At 24.9% G+C, this 17679-nt stretch overlaps 2 protein-coding genes across 2 annotated transcripts in view; both read right to left on the reverse strand.

Moving 5' to 3' along the window:
- The window catches only part of LOC126900253 (sodium-dependent serotonin transporter), a 31472-nt gene extending 24828 nt beyond the window's left edge, over nucleotides 1–6644 (reverse strand). Inside the window, exon 1 of the mRNA XM_050675835.1 lies at nucleotides 6483–6644. The gene's annotated coding sequence lies outside the window, so the exon portion shown is untranslated. The remainder of the gene's footprint in view (nucleotides 1–6482) is intronic.
- Nucleotides 6645–10379: 3735 nt separating this feature from the next.
- Nucleotides 10380–17278, reverse strand: LOC126901250 (vacuolar fusion protein CCZ1 homolog). The gene is made up of 11 exons (XM_050677610.1): nucleotides 17260–17278; nucleotides 14941–15026; nucleotides 14331–14428; nucleotides 14145–14238; nucleotides 13536–13748; nucleotides 13242–13417; nucleotides 13035–13172; nucleotides 12801–12961; nucleotides 10932–11214; nucleotides 10724–10851; nucleotides 10380–10661 (listed from the first exon to the last, which is right to left on the reverse strand). Exons 1-11 carry the CDS (start codon nucleotides 17261–17263, stop codon nucleotides 10606–10608), a joined length of 1437 nt encoding a protein of 478 aa, XP_050533567.1. The 5' UTR covers nucleotides 17264–17278; the 3' UTR covers nucleotides 10380–10605.
- Nucleotides 17279–17679: the final 401 nt, after the last annotated feature.

The following is a 17679-nucleotide window of genomic DNA, read 5'->3' on the forward strand; positions in this document are numbered from 1 at the left end:
CTCTCCCTGATTTGTTAAGCCTTTCCCCCTATTTTACTCTTTATTACTATTTCTTACTACTATATTACCCTCTCTACAATATAAATACAATATAATTTTTTTTTTTCGATGATATCTTGTTAAGTTTCTTCTTTATTTTCAATAACATTTTCGTCAGTACTTTCATCTACAATAATATCATCATATTTATCATCACAATGCTGTTTAAATAAATGATGTAAATGATACAATATTCATCAGACTATTTATACATTTTGTAATTTGACTAAGTGTGATCTCGGATAATTCTCTAATTTATGTAGAATTTAGCATTATGTCCATAATTTCCCTTCTCTTACCATAACTTCATCATCTACATTAAAATCTTAAGGCCTAGTTCGTCTATCATAGCATTCTTTACATTTAACTAGATAGCTCACCACTCTATTTTCATCATTCTTATGAATCTTTGGTTTTAGTTTAATAACTTGCTTCATAACAGTTTGCTCATTATTAATTCGCTTATTGATGCCTCTATTTGTGGAATTGTTGTACACCTATATTCAAGTAAAATATTTCCGCAACTCAATTAGATTGAGTATATATACTAAGAGCTAGAAGTTAATAATGTTATAATATATATTAAACAGAATTCTTTAATTTTTTTAGAATTTAATGGTTGAATAATTCTATCAGAATAATGTCGTTAGATTAGCCACACATAAACAGAACTAGAGACGTTGCGATTCTTTTGATATTTTTCTTTCAATACGAGTACTTCGAGTATCGATACTTAGTTTTTCACACTTTATTCTTATTGATACCAAGTACCCGTATTATGCTGTTATGATATGTTATACAACAGCTAAAAAATCTTTGGCTGACAGATTTTATACTGCCATAAGAAATTTCACACGACCGTTATTATTCAAAAAAAAAGTCGACCATAAACTGAGTTTAAACTATAGACTAAGGTTATCTAATGAGAATAAGTCATCATTTGTAGTTATAGTTATGATAATTTTAACAAGGTTATCAATCACAAACTATAACTCAATAGCATATTTATTTAGTTAGATAAAGATGATAACGTCGTCAGGCCTATTGTATATAGGTGTTCAAAAAGTAAGGAAACAGCTCAATTGTTACAAACAGTGAGAACAATAGAAACTTATTTCCTTAGTTAGTAAACAGTGTTACTAAACACCCTATATACCGTCTAAATGTAAAAAAACTTTGGATTCTTTGATTCCATGTATGTTGTTGGTATGTCATTCAAGAATCAATCAAGTAACTGATTAGCAAGTTTTCATTTGTGAGTTCTTCTTCTGGTACATTAGAGTATTATACATACTTAAAACTTTTAAGTATATATAATTCATTAGCAATAATAGTTAATGTCACAAATCGCGTTCAATGGAATCAATATATCGACCTGTGTAGTCATTGCCTGCTTACTTAAACGGAATTAGTCAACACGAGACTTATTTTAAATAACTTTAGAACTCATTTATAGTTTTAAAATTCAGTTACTAAAATTAATGGAACCAAAGATTCAACTCTTATTTTTATAATGTATTAGTTTTTAAATATCATAGATTTGTGTTTCGGTATCAATTCAATTTGTTCCTTTTTGATAATAAAAACTATTATTCAGGTAGTTCCATTTTAGAAATTATACTTTGCTCTTTATTTAATTTTACTTAGAGAGATTATAAAGTCTTTAAATTTATTGTGTTTAGAATATAGTGTCGGATCTATAATTTGCAAATAATAATTGTGAGGCCTATAACTATGTAAGATATTGAAAGCGCAAATCTTTGTGCGTCTGTACTATCTGCACACCTACGCCGCCATTGTCGATACGTTTACGTTCATTTAGTCCTAACCTGTAGCATTCATTAAATACAATTAGACAACGCAATAGGAAATTTTATAACCCCAAATAAGATTAACTAATAAATAGTGTTCGTATTATTAATTTTGATTGGCTCATTTCTATTTTTTAACCAATAGAACAGCGCGATACTAATGCTATCTATCAGATAGCATTACGGCGGGAATTCAAAATGAGGGTTCTCGAAATTACTTATCACATGGTCTACCTATAAGTATTTAACCAATGACTGCAGTCATTATAATTCACAGTTTACATAAAAAGGAGGACAAGCCGACATATACCCAAAATTAGTTATTTTTAAATTTTAAACGACATTTCAATTATCAACAGATCAAATAATATGTGTCAATTATGTATATAAACTTGACTGAGACATATTCTTTGAGATTAAAGTTACATTGTGTATAATGGGATAAGTTACGAAAAATATTTATTGTAACGTATTAGATGAGATTTTTTATATATTGAGTTATTAGATAAATCTCTAAGATTAAATAATTTTGTTAAGAATTGTAATTTGGATCTTTTTAATAATTAAAATAATTATTATAAAAAAGAAAAAACGTTGAGTTTTATAGCAGTAAAAATGATTTTTTGCGACTACAAAAAAATTAATAATTTTCTTAAATCTTAAGGATCGGCGTCGCTGCAACTAAGAATTTATTTAAATTTGAGATAAATTAAAATAAATTAAATAGTTTATAAATTAGAACCACCTTAAAACATGGAAACACTGAACAGATGAACTTCATTAAATTAAAAAACTTTATGCGCTAAGTTATTGTTGGTATTGTAGTGATAATTGTATCTATTGTATAACTTTTTAACAAAATTAAAAAATTTGACAGCTTAGTAAATTCTGAGTTACCAAAACTTTGTTTTCTAATTTTTACTGTACCCCTTACTCCATTCTAACTATTGATACTACAGATTTCTGTATTATACTATATAATATAAATTATTATATATTAATTTATATTATACTTTATTGTACTATAGATTATAAATCTGATACTCAAAAGTACTAGTAAACATTTCAGCATTTTATTTCTAGCAAGGCCAAAGTTATTTCATCAAATGTATTGTAGAACTTACAAAAAAAAAATGTTTACCAAAAATGTCAAGTTTTTTGGTCTATTACAATACAATAGCCCCTTAATTTAATTAACAATTGCATATCAATGAATTTAAACAGCTTTTATGTAACACATTCATTAGTATAACACTTTTAATAAATATTTACACAGCCTAAAAACATGAAGAATGTTGTCATAGCTAAATAGCAATAATATTTTTAACAGCACATTTATTATTATCTATATATTTATTAACAATGTTCATTTAATTTAGATTTCATTAAACGTATTAATCACACCATAATTGGTTAATTTGTATATAATTATTCAATTATATAACTCATTCGACTCATTCATTAATTTTTCATAGATAAAATTTATTTTCCTGGTCAAAATTGGTATACGATTAAAACTAAATATTATTTATCAATTTACGAGCTAAAAAATTGGCTATGAATAATAGCTTTAATAAAATAGGTACTGGCCAGCAACTTAAAAAACTATTAATTAACACTTATTAATACAAAATAATGTGCCCAACTAGTATTTAAAGGTATATATATACATATATTTATAATTAGATCGCGAAATTCTAGGTAAAAACATGTTTTTAATGGATGAATGCACATTCACGAGATTTTTCAAAAATTCCCAGTACAAAGAATCTGAATACAAATTTTATGTGCATATAAATGAATAATTTCATGTTAAAAAATACATAAAATAAAATTATATTTTTGCATGTTTGACTAATTAAAAATACAGTAGAACTCCAATTATCCGAACTCCGATCATCCGAATCGCCGATTATCCGAATCACTTTCAGAAAAAATCAGAAAAAAATTTGTCCAAAGTCCGCGGCGTCAGTGTAGGCACAACACGTGGTAAGAGTTCCCACTCCAGTTCCGGCGCATTGCAGTCACCTGTCATTGTTTATTTTGATTAGTCAGTGAATGGGTCCCGGTCCCCATTAATTCGGATAATTGGAGTTCTACTGTATATGTATAGAAATATTCGCAGAAGTTAAATAAATATGTATATTTCAACTGCTACAAAAAGTTTTTCTTTTTATTTTATAAAAATTTATTATTAGGTACGTTGTACGACAGTTTTCAATGTCACTACGATTTGATTATTATCAATTATAATTGTTAATGAAGTGCTAAAATTATTAATCTATTGTTTATCGTAATACCATAAGTTAAATGACATTAATCATCCCATGAGTTTTTTGTATCTAGAAATATCAACTACTGTTACAGAGCCGCGATTTAGGAATTATGCCATCCAAGGTATTCAATACTACCGCCCCAATGATCTTTTTATTTTCCTCTTGCCCTAAATGCAATTCTGTCTATCTATCATTTTTTGGACAATAGACTTCCTAAGATCCAAATGATTAAAAATATTTTGTTATTGTGTAACATCATATGATTTTTTTCTCCGGCAATAACGAGTTAAAGGTTTAAAAAATTAAAAAAATATATATTATTTTAGTTATTATTATAATTTGTAAAATATTTGATTTATTTCGTGTATAAATTTAATATTAAAAATAAAGTTTAAAAAAATATTATATTTGATAATTATTATTTTCATAACGTTATTGATTTTGTTAATTATTATTTATTGAATTTGTTTTGCATATATGTACATACTTTGATGTTAAAAGAATACATTTGTATAATAGTATATGTTACAGTTGCCTCCATGGTCAAAATACGAGGGGTGCGAAAGTATCATTATGCCATCCCAATAGAATCTGACAAAAAAATTATGACTAAACAATAAAATTAATTATTATTATTTGGGTTAAGTTAAAAAAATATTTTTTAATAATTTCATTTAAAAAAAATATAGAAAATATCTAACAGTGATTAAAATCACTATCATAAGAAATGCTTCGATACAAATCTGTAGGTAGTGTTTAATTTTAAGAAATTGGATTATTCCAAAAGCAAAATTAACTTCTATTTTTTGTTCAACTTTGACTGCCATTTACACATAGAAGATAAGTTGTCGGGACAAATTTTTTTTTTAACTTATAGTACGTAACATAAGCTTTAATTTAAAAAATATTTAAAAGATGCAGTATTTCTGAAACATTTTAAAAATTTAAGTTGAAAAAGTTCTACTTTTTATAAATATTTTTCAAGTTTGAACGCTCCCCGTATAAGGAAAAATTGTCCGATTAAAAAAAAAAATATGTCGGATAATAGAAGTATATATAAAGTATTTAGAAACAAAAATTTCTATTAATCTATACATTTTTTAAAAAGCTATAGCAAATTAAAGTTGAAAATTTAAAATCAAATATCGAAAATCTTAACACAAAAATAGAATTTTTTTAACTACGGCAGCCGTTTGTACAACGAAGATAAGGTAATATAAGCTTTAATTTAACATATGTTTAAAGGATGCAGTATTTCTGAAATATTTTCAAAATTTAAGTTGAAAATATTGAATATTGTGAAAAAGTTGCGATTTTGAAACCTCTTGGAGATAAAGAAAGGGTCGGATTTTCAAAAAAATTTTATCAAATGAAAGGGAATTACCTAATGTTTCTATACATAAAAAAATTATTTTGGTACGTTCATTTTTCAAAAAGTTATGGTAGTTTAAAAAAAAAAAATTCAAATTTTATCGATTTTAAAAATTATAATTTTTGTGGGGATTTCCTCCATTTACAGGGAATGAGGGAAATTTTATCAATTTTTAAGGGCAATGTCTGCAACTAGATACGATTTGTTACATTTTGTCGTATCGTTAAAGAAATGAGTTCGGTGAAAGCTGAGTAAAAGTGTCGAAAGATAAAAAAAAAACACATCAAGGTAAAATTTAAACCTTCTAAGCTTCGCATCGAACCTAAAAATCGTTTTTTATCGATTTTCATATTCTGTGAGTATCCCAATATTATCTTTCAAGAATTTTGTTACTAAAATAAAATTGTAATTAAATTTTCACCTAAAATTAATTTTTTTTTTCCTGTATTTCATTTATATATTTCTAAATCTTAATTTTTAATTCAGTTAAAGTTTTTCTGCTAAAAAAGTTTGATGTTGAATGTCCCATACATTGAACTAAACAGTTTTTAAAGTTAACGATAAGTAATCTTTATTTTATTTATTGTAATAAATAAAAAAAATTTGTAATTAATCTATTAAATATATTTTATTATATTATCAATATTTATTAATAATATAATCAAATTATATGAAGTATTAAGAGTTAATTTTATAAATTACCGAATTTTTTTATATGATCACTATATTCCACCGAAAATAGCTTAACCCGCTTTTTAGCTTAGTAATAATTATGGGGATCGAGTTTTAGTCATTAAATTATTGCCCCCCCCCCCATTCAAAAAACAGTTTCGGCATCCCTGTATTGTTATATATATTCAAATTTTTCAGGAGAATAAATACAAATCCGCGCTCTATTTATAACTACTAATAAATTTAATTTATAGTCCTATATTTATTTATTACAATTTTTGTAAATAGTTAACATTTTTGAAAATTATGTACCTGTTGGCGGTCTAGTTTACGTGATGTGACGACCGAGGAATGCATGGCGCCTACGGCCAATGCAGTAGGTGTAGCTGTTACCGGCGCGCTAAATACACTGCCAAACTCAAATCGCCTAAAAACCGTTAGAGCCCTTCTGAGAGTTCAGACCAGAATAATGGACTTCAAAGTTGGTCGCAGTTAACGACAATGCGACGGGGAGTTCAATTACAATGAAAACGCACGCGCACAATTTCTAAATCACTTATTCCGTTTTAGCCAAATGCATTGCATTAATAATTATACTTTAATAACACATTAATACCAAGAAAAAATACAAAGGTATTTAAATTAATTTAATTAATTTTTTGTTATATAACCACGTCACAACAAACCAAATAACACCATCGATGTTTAATTAATATGTCTCAAGCTGGATTGATAATCAAGGGCCAATGCCGCCCTATTACAAACAAATTTTGTTATTCCTTTTAATGACAATCTATTTAAAAAAAAAAAAATTGTAATAATAAAAAAATCTAATAATGACATGATTTTGGCTCCTGTAATAAGTATATTTTGTACCTATATCATACCAATTACGTTACGTTTTAAAAACTAAAAAATTCAATATTTACACTGATGTTTTGGAACATTTTAAATGTTTTAAACTGTTTACTTATGATTATACAAGTTTTTCTTTTAAAATGTTTCTTTAATAACCCTGTATTATACGCAACTATAGAAAAAATCCTGAAGGTGCTAAAATTGTGGAAGGCTTACAAAGCTGTGGAAGCGCTTCCCGTCCCCACTCATCAATCATTCACATTGATATGAACGATTATATTAATAATGACAGTTTATAGATGATTATATAACCGAACCAACGATTATGGTTAATTAGTGATTCAATATTAAATTGTACCAATATACTCATAATAACGATTTTATTCGCTACAATAGTAATAAAATGTAAATGTAATGTAAGATAAGAAAAAAATGTATACAAAAAAAATTGATAGCAAATTTGTATAAGTAAAAAGACTTAGTTATAATTATAAATATTAAAATTCAGGGAAAGTACTAAAGCCTGAGGTGCTGAAACAATCTTTAGTATCCCTATAGTTGCGCCACTGTACGCAGTATTGGATAATAACTTAACTAGAACTACAAGTTAAAATACAGTAACGAAACTACTCATTAAGTGATTTCAGTCTAAATTAAAATTATTTTAATAAAAAGTAGTTTTATTTTAATTTCAATTAATTATTTAAGGGTAATTTTGAAAAATCACTTGTTATTTTATTTGGAAAAATTTATTTTAAAAGTTTGTACTGTCCTTTAATAGCTTTTTAGAACAAAAAAAAGTTCTTACCTCCTCCTCATTGTGTCAAAATTAAGGTATTTTTAAGTCCTTCCCTCTTGGGGGGTTTTTCCCAAAACAATTTCTCAATAAATACAGTTAATTATAATAATCATTACTTAAATATTACTAATAAAACATTTTCGAAGACAAATGTTATTTGTCATAGAATTATGCGAGTTTAATATTTTTAATTTATCAAACCTCTCTGATACTATCAAACTAAAATCCTTCATACGCTATTAACTCTGTATATTTAAACTAATATCTACTTTCAATATATACAATTTTTAAAATTATACGCCTCAAATTTATTTGAATCGATAAAATAAAAATGTTTTATAAAATGTATAGGGTTCTTTTAATGGTCGAAAGAGTAATCAATTAATCGAAAATTTCATATTAACAATACGCGATAATCACTATGTATAACGATTGTAATTGTAATGTATCTAAAATGACAAGGGTTAACTTGAATATAACAAAAGTCAGTTATTGTGATAAAGTATTTCAACAGTAGACGTGCTATTAAACACCAGTCAAGAAGATAATGTCAAAATGTTTAGATTAAGTAGCGACTCTTTGATTTTAGCTTTTCAAATGCTTTTTAGCAGAGAAAGCACATATCCAAAATATAATCATATCTTCCGTAAAAAGCATTCTTTCACTATTGCCATCTAATCTGATACTTAGTCCAGAGACCATTTCAAAGTGAGTGAAGGAGGATTACATTCCCTTTAAAATTTGTTTACTATTCTATTACTTGTTAAATTATAATTTAAGTAAATTAACTAGATACAAATAAAAATATATTATTGAAACTTTACAATAATACTTTGATTCTTTTCATTTGTTTGTATACACATGTGTATACAAACAAATGAAAAGCAATAATTAATGTTAATACAATATATTAATAAACATATTAAATCATTTATTTAAATTAATTATTCCGTTGTTGTAATATTAAAATTTTTCATTACAAAAAAATTGTTAGTGTTCTCTACAAAATTTTTGTCTAACTAATATTTATATTTGCATATTATAATATATGAAAATAATTCATTTGTATTTTTTTTTTAGTAACAAACATTAATTTTAACAGCAAAGTTTTAAGAAATAAATCATTATTAAATGGCAAATTAACAGTATTTTTATAGCATAATATACTATAAAAATGATCAATATAGTACAATACATTATACAGTGATTATTTAACTATAGCTCACGCAATATCTTGAAAAATATATAATATATTATTACTTTTAGTTTTAAAAGTTTAATTAAACAAAAAAAATTGTTTCTACCCTCACACTTTTTTCCTTAAAAATTGTGTGAACTATAGTTTTAATGTGAACATATATATTTATTAAATTTAGGAACTAAAAAAATTATCTAAGAAAATAGCTTATTGAAAACAACATTTAAACCAGTATTTTTCAAGTTAATAACTCTTCAATGTGTGAAACACGGTTCTGTTTAATTTTATCTTTAAGAATTAATGAACCTCATTACTCTTCACGCTTGATTAAAAAAAGGTAATAATCTTTGAAAGTCTAGTCCAAAAGTTGTTATTGGCCAGTCCTTTTCATAGATCAGTTTATAGTTGGTAAATTGAATAAACATATATGTGTCCACGGAAATTACTCTCATTTTTATACCTAGATGGGAGGAGGAATACGAGCGAGAAATATTATTTCTCGTAATTTCTAGTATTATATAATATATTATATTATGATAAAAATAACAATTTAAGCATCTCACATACAATCAATATTTTAAAATGGTACTAACTTCCGAATAACTAGTTCAAAAGTTGTCATCGACTAGTCATTTTCTTAATTAGTTAATATTCTATTTAATAAACTAGTTAAATATGTAGGTGTCCATTTAAAAAAAATAAAGTAATATTCCTTAAATTAATAAAGGATGATTTTAAAAAATAATTATTGGCTGATAAATCAACTAAAAAGAATCAAAAATGTTTTTTTCAATATTGTATTAATTTAGCGAGTAATCAAATGAAGCATAATAAACAGATCAGCTTGTATATATTTAAATGGAAATATACATGATTCCATTCTAAAAATTTAAATTAATAAAATATTATGGGAAAAAAAGGGTATAGGACCAAATTATTTTCTTAAAATTATAGACTTTTGAATATTATTAGCTTTTAAAAATAAAAAATAATTTTGTCTTTTATTTTTAATGACGTTGTATGGATCATAGTTATACAATCACTATGCAGACAATTTTCTGTCTATCTATATACTTTTTTTTTAAATCTAAAAACTATTTATTAATTTAAAGTCTGGAATGATGCCTCAATCGTTTAGTTCAGATGACCCAGGCTGTTGTTTTGCCTATGATTAGACAAGTATAACAAATGAATAATAAGCGAGAATAGGAAGTAAAAAGTAGTTTTTATTATAATTATACATGAAAATTTTAAAAACTGATTTTTTTTTTAATAATTTATAAATTTACATTTTTTTTACATAATAGATACTCTAATTTTGAACATATAAAAATAAATACACATATTTATCAACATTGATATTTGATATCAAAAATATATACCTCTCTAGTAAAATAAATGCATTTACTTGAATTTAGAATAATTATGATAGAATCAATTTTAATTTATAACAAGATTACAATTAATACAGATAACAATAACTCATTACAGAGAAAACTATGATAATTAACAATACAAATGACTATTTAATTGTTCAGTTAGAAAATAAGTACTTTTCTCATAAAGTAAGCTGTACAATACTAGTCATAAAAGAAAATTGTTCCAAGTTCTTGTGCACATAAATTTTGAATTTCCACTAAAAATAAAATAATTCTAATATAATATAAAATTAAAATAATATTAATAATTTATATTTACTGTCAACATCACATAGTTTTGTTAATTTTTGATTTAACACAATATAAATTTCTCTTGAATTACATAGATGACTAGCTATCCAGTTGTCATTAGATGTTTTAACCATAGTAGAACATGTTGGAAGCTTACTTTAATAAATTAAAAATGATTATAGGGATTAGTCAAAATAATAAAATATTTTGTATTTTTAAAATTAAAATAAGCATACTTTATATTTTGGTTACTAATATCAACTAGAACACGTAATGTCTCTGGGCTAAGATAAAAGTCTAATGGTCTTGTAGTAGCCAATGTATTTGATAATTTTATTGAATTTTTTATAGCTAAATTCATTGCATTGAAGTATATGAATTTAGCTGGTCTTTCAACATGGATTTTTAACGGTAACATTTTTTCTACTGTATTTTTCATTTTTTCTGATAATAAATGAAGTTTGGTGCTCAGGAACTGATCAAGTCTATTGTACAAATCTATAGTTAATGAATTTTCCACTGAAATAAAAATATAAAAACTTATACAACTAAGCTTTAAAATTATTATTTGCTTTTTTTCTTTTATTTCATGATGCATTAGAATTAATACAAAATACCAAACAACTAAAATAATTATTTTTAATCTTTTAAATGATATATTTTATTACCCAAATAAATTTTCTGTTAACCCTGATCAGGTTAATTAGAAACAAATATATATTAATGCGATAAAATTCATAAAATTTTTATGGCAACATAAGATATTACACTTTTATCTATTTTTAGGAACCTATATTTTAAAGTTTTTTTGACTCATCTGTATTCTTCTTAGTTTATTATTAATTTTAAATCATAGTGAGCGGTGATACTCCAGTAGGCCAGGGTGACAACCTATAGCCTGGCTTAATCGGGCCAGAGTGTACCAACTCAAGGCGGGTAGGCAGTTGTTGAGACAAAAGTTGATGACGCATAGTTGAAACCCCCACGGAAGTTTTCCGTACTACAGGGAGACGGATGCCCCAGACAAAGGCCTAGTCATTGTCTGCCGACTTGACACTCATTATCAGACCGGTTTACTGCTAGGGTAATAGTGGGGGTTGGAACCATGGTGTCTATCACAGGAGTGACTTTGTGGTTTATGTCTAAATGCTGGCTTTAGAGAAATCAACTGAGTGATGGGTCACTTAAGTGACTATCCTTGTCACCTACCAGCCTTATTCAGCTTTTTCAGTGGGGAGATACACTGAAGGTTGTGTATATCATAATACAAAGTAGCTTGGACAGTTCTGCGACCCTACCAAGGTTCCTGAGGTTGGTGCAAACAAAGGGCGAATGGTACGGATAACTTAATTGTCTGGCACTGGTGTTCTGTTTGAAGACACAGTGCGAGCAAAGACCAATAGTGACATCACTCCAACTCATACTGATCCTCCGTGCAGGGTAAATAGCATCCAGTGCTAACACTAATCACGGTTGTAGGTGAAACTCTTCGGAGGGAAACCCACAAAGATAATAATGTTAAATCATTATCAATCTATAAATTTAATTAATAAATTTGTATTTTTTTTTTTATTGTGTTATGTAAAGCTATGTATAGACTATAAAATATTAAACTGTATACAATGTATACTATACATTTATGCTTTTTAGTACTTTTACATTTTTTTGGCATACATATCTAACAATTTCTTACAAAAACAATTTTATTTTCCTTATTATATGTCCTAAAGAAAATATTTTTAAATGTATTTAAGATACTATTAATTAAGAAAACAATAACTTTTCAAAATATAGAATGAGATCAATGTAATTTGATAAAATATGACTTAAATTGAAACTACTAAAATTGTGAAAAAAAACAATCAGACCAAATTAAGATTATAACTATTTCTAATAAATAATTTAAAAAATAATTTTTCCAGATAAAATTTGACACTATTAAACCATAACAAACTTTAATTATATAGTTAACTACTTTTAATATCAATTAGTGAAATAAATAACATGAAATAAATGAATACTATGTATAATTTTAACTGATTTGATTTTCTTTTTATTCTGACCTCCACTATTTAAATAAAATAAAAATAAAGTTACTTTCTTACTTTTCATAAACATACAAACAATGGAATTATGTGCTTTGTACATTATTAATCTATATTTTTTAATTGTTCCGTCATTTTCATCATTGAGCAAAAATACTGGAACTTTACCAAGGTCGCTATTCCAACTATCTGTAATTATTGCCCATGTATTTGTTATAAATCTAAATATAAGTGAATTAAATAAATATTAATTGATGTTTAAATAATTATCATTGAGAAAACATTATTATCCACCTTCCAACCAACTGATTTGGTAAACATTTTTTTAAAGAATTTCCTTTAACTATATTCTCATCTCGAGTAATATCTGGTAAAACCCACATTAAAATGTAAGAATAAACAAGCTGAGTTTGTTGTTTGCTTAAACCACTCCTATAATAATAAAAAAATAAAGTTGGCACTAAATTCATAGAGATTAAAAATATTAATTTTTTAATGTACCAAACTAATGAGTCATTATACAAGAGCAAGGTATAATTAACTTGTATGAAGGAATTTTCTATTGTGTTTAAAAAACTTTGAGCATATAGATGAACAGTGTTGTCTAGTGGCAAAAAACTAATACCATGAAACAAATCCATAAAAGTATAATTTGATACATTAGAAATTTGCAAATACTGAAATAAAAATATATAATAACTGTGAATTAATTTTTATATTTATAAAAAAATATTAAAATTATTCTAAAAATATATGTAATAAATTACACACAAAAGCCAAACATTATATGATTACCTTATTATAAAACTGTTTAAGCAGAAGCCTAAGCTTATCTGGACCACTTTCATTCATTATATCTGTCATTGAACCCACAATCATAAGAAAAGTATAATACCAATGTTTCAAAATAGATAAATAAATTGGTTCTTGTAAGTTATAAGTACAATATTCTACATTATTTTGTGTTTCTGACGACTTCTGTGAAGATTTACAAACTGCCGATAATTTCTAAAAAATAAATGATTTCATTATAATTATAAAAATAATATAAACTTATAAATAAATTATTTAATTTTTTAATGGAAAATCTTTAAACGTTTTACCAATAATTTAAAATTAGTAAATAAACATTTTATACTATTACTAACTTTTATTATATCATAACGAATAAGAATTTATTTTCTAAAACTAATTTTGTGTCAAAAAATGGATAAAAACTTTAAAATCAATAATATAATGTGAAATATACAACCAGAATTTGGAATATTTACTAAATAGTTGAACTTGTTGATTTATTTTGGTATTTTTTCAAGTAGAAACGTTCATGTTCATTGAAATAATAAACATAAAAAACGGATATCAATCCAACAAAAAATAGTATTTTAACATAATGATTTTTATTACTATAACTATCCAAAAATTCTGTTCTGCGTTATACATAACTTGTAGTGACTTTTTTGTTCGTAATGATTCACATGACTGACTATCATTGAAATTTCTAAAATCAATTCAAAAAATATAAATTTAAAAATAAGTTGTTCATTTTTACAGATACAAAACATAAGAGTTATAAATAAACCAAATAAATACCTCATAAAACAGATAACAGCTTCAATATGACCAATATTGAGTACTTTTTTATTTTCATCTTCTTGTGTAGGATAATAAAACAAAATTTTGTTAGCTCCCTAATAAAAAAATACTTTTTAAGGAAAACACAAAATTTACGTAATTCAAAAATTCATAAATGTTACATTTCTTTATTTCCAATAATACTATATTAATTTGTAATAAAATCATGAAAAATATTTTTTCTTTTAATCAAAAACTGATCTGTGAACAAAATATTATCATTTATACAAATATAAAAAATGTTTGAGATGAATACTATTTAGCCAAACAAAATGTAATTTGCAAATTTAATTTGTAATATTTTAAAACAAATTGGTTATTTTAATATACATAGTACCTAATTCAAATTTTTTTTTTTTATTAAGATATTAATTAAAAATTATATTTAAATGTTTAACAATTAAAAATCATTATCATTATCATTAAAGAACTTTATTAAATCTACAGATATAAAATTGGAATAATAATAATTATTTTGCTTTTATAACAGTTCATTTATGTCTTTTTACAAAACAGCAATCTTTTTAAGTTAAATGTATTTATTGATTTAGAAAATAAAATTACTTACATCATCTTCAGTTTTTGATAATGTTGAGTTAAAAATGAACAGATTTTGTACGGTTACTTCAGTGGGCATTTTCAAAATTCTCTTTTCTTTAAATATATAAATTATATATCATATTAACTTAATCTATTTAGATATATTATCATAATATTGTAAATCATATTTTATTATTTTTATATGTATTTTAATAACTTAATAATATTTAATATTTTATTGGTCTTTAAACATCAACAAATTGAACTCTTTATTAAAATTAAATGAAATAATAATAACGCACTTAAAAATTATTTTTACGAAATCATAATTTGTACACAATCCCTCAACCTGTCGGCTCTCCTTATTATCAATAATATTAACTTATAATTATCATTACTGATAAGAAATGAAAACAGTTGATATTACTATGTATTGTGTAAAATATATATTAAGAATTTATCACTTTATTAAAGTTTTTGATTATTCATGCATGTTAAGCATCCAAGATACTTTTTGAAAATAGTATTTTGAATACTCGTTAAATACTATAACATCACAAATTCGAAGGTAGACCATTTATAATTTTTTATTATGTCTACTTATTTATAGAATATCGCGCAAAAGATTGCACGAATGAACTTTTTTGTTGCAGCGATGTCAACAACTAATTATTTTTGCCGCTGATCGCTAAATAAGGTGACAAGAGAATAAATATAAAATCAATACCGATAGTATTGATCACTCCCAAAAAGACTGGTCGTTATCGATTTGAAATTGCCGTTAGATCGGTGTTGGCTCTTCATCTCCTATCTGTCATTGACCGTGCTAGAATGCACATGTTTCTTGTTTTCTCGTGACTATTATATTTTCAATGATGGAGTAGAGCTGACAACAGCGAATGGCTATGTCTTTTCGGTAAAGCATCCAGATCATCGGATGGGTCTCTTCAAAGACCGGGTGTCGTTTTCTTTTTTATAATTATATTTATGTAATGAGCTATGTTTTTTATTTATTATTATATTCCATTTTTATTTTATTATAAATTAAATTAATTTTTATTTATGTGTGAAGAGCACGTATTTCCTCTTTCTCCTAGTCAATGCTAAGGAGCGAGTGTCCAGACCCCTCCTAGTGTTTTTCATTAATATCCGATTGCATTAACGGATGTGTTCCAATACTGTTCGTGATGTTTATTATATTATTTGATTTTGTTTAAATGTTTTATTTCTGTTGCAATTAGTGTTAGGTAGTTTTTTACCTAACATGTAATTTAAAACTTTTTTTTGGTAATTAAATTACAAATTACTCAATAGATTATTCAATATAACAAATAATAAAGTTACATCACTTTTAAGATAACTCAACTACAATAGAAGTTACTTTTTTATTAATACATTAGTTATGTAATTTATTTGAATTAAATCACTCATACTAGTGATAATTCATACTTAAGACACAGTAAAATTTTTAACTGACAAGATACCATGAAACAAATTTGGCAACAATTTTTTACTTATTTCAAGATGATTATGAGAAAAAACAATAGTCAACAAAAATATTTATATTATCATAGTACTGCCACTGAGATCATTCTAATTACGACACTAATTTTACTAGATTCATTTAATTAAATTTTAAAATGTAAATATAAAATTGAAATTAGTTTAAAATACGTGTATTTTATAATGATTAAACGTAATTTAATTAAATAATATTATTTGAGTATTGATTATTATCTGTAATCGTATTTTTTGTTCTTATCCAAAAATTTTTCGTCTGCCATTACTAATCACCAAAATATTAATAAACAAAAAAATTATAACATGACACTTTATAGTCACAAATAAAAAAATTCAAACGAATCTAATTATTTTTATTAAAAGCTCCTAACCTCTGTGGTGTAACAATTGTTATCAACAAAATACATGTATACTTAATTTTAAGTAAAATGTGGAAAGTTCAGTAATATTACAAAATCAGAACTGAGGGTCTTTAGATATAATTTTAAATAGCGGGCGACTGCCTCTAGTGCCTTCTCTTTAGGCCATCTCTGTTTTGATGAAACATCATTTATTTTAGTATAAAAATATAACACCACAGAAACAAGACTGTGAATTAATTTTTTTTGTAATGAATAAATTATAAAACAAGAATTTATTTATTATGAAATGGGAGCTACCCTCCTACTTTAAAGTATTTGAAAGACTTGTTACTAATATTTCTATTTAAATACTTTAAAAAAAATGTCTTCAAATACATTTTTTCTTTAGTATTTGAATACTCGTCCCAATAAAAATGTTCAGGTATCATAACATGTATGATTATAATGTTCCTTTTTGAACTTACCCATGTATATTTTCTTTTGGTATGTTCAAGCCCGCATCTAAATGGAGATTTGTCCCAATATGCAAAATTATTGGTCTTAAATTATTTTTAACATATATTTATTTTTAAATAACTATAGAAATATTCATTATATAAAAGTATAAAAATGTTTTTAATATATTTTATTCGCAAACAAACCGAGAATAAAGAAATGTAAAATACATTATTTCATTATTATAGTTGCAAAACTCAATTTTTATAAGTAAAATTTTTTTTGTATCATTTGCGATGTGTAAGTATTTTGAATTTAGTATTACAAACACAGATTTATCATTTATATTGACTAGTGTTGTATTTGTTGTACATCGGCACAATTAGAATAAAAATTTTACGTGTATTAAATGAATTTTTTCTTCATCATAATATATTTTTAAAATATTT

This window comes from Daktulosphaira vitifoliae, unplaced genomic scaffold, assembly GCF_025091365.1.
Source record: "Daktulosphaira vitifoliae isolate Bord-2020 unplaced genomic scaffold, ASM2509136v1 Scaffold_3, whole genome shotgun sequence".
In the NCBI taxonomy this organism is placed as follows: Eukaryota; Metazoa; Arthropoda; class Insecta; order Hemiptera; family Phylloxeridae; genus Daktulosphaira; species Daktulosphaira vitifoliae.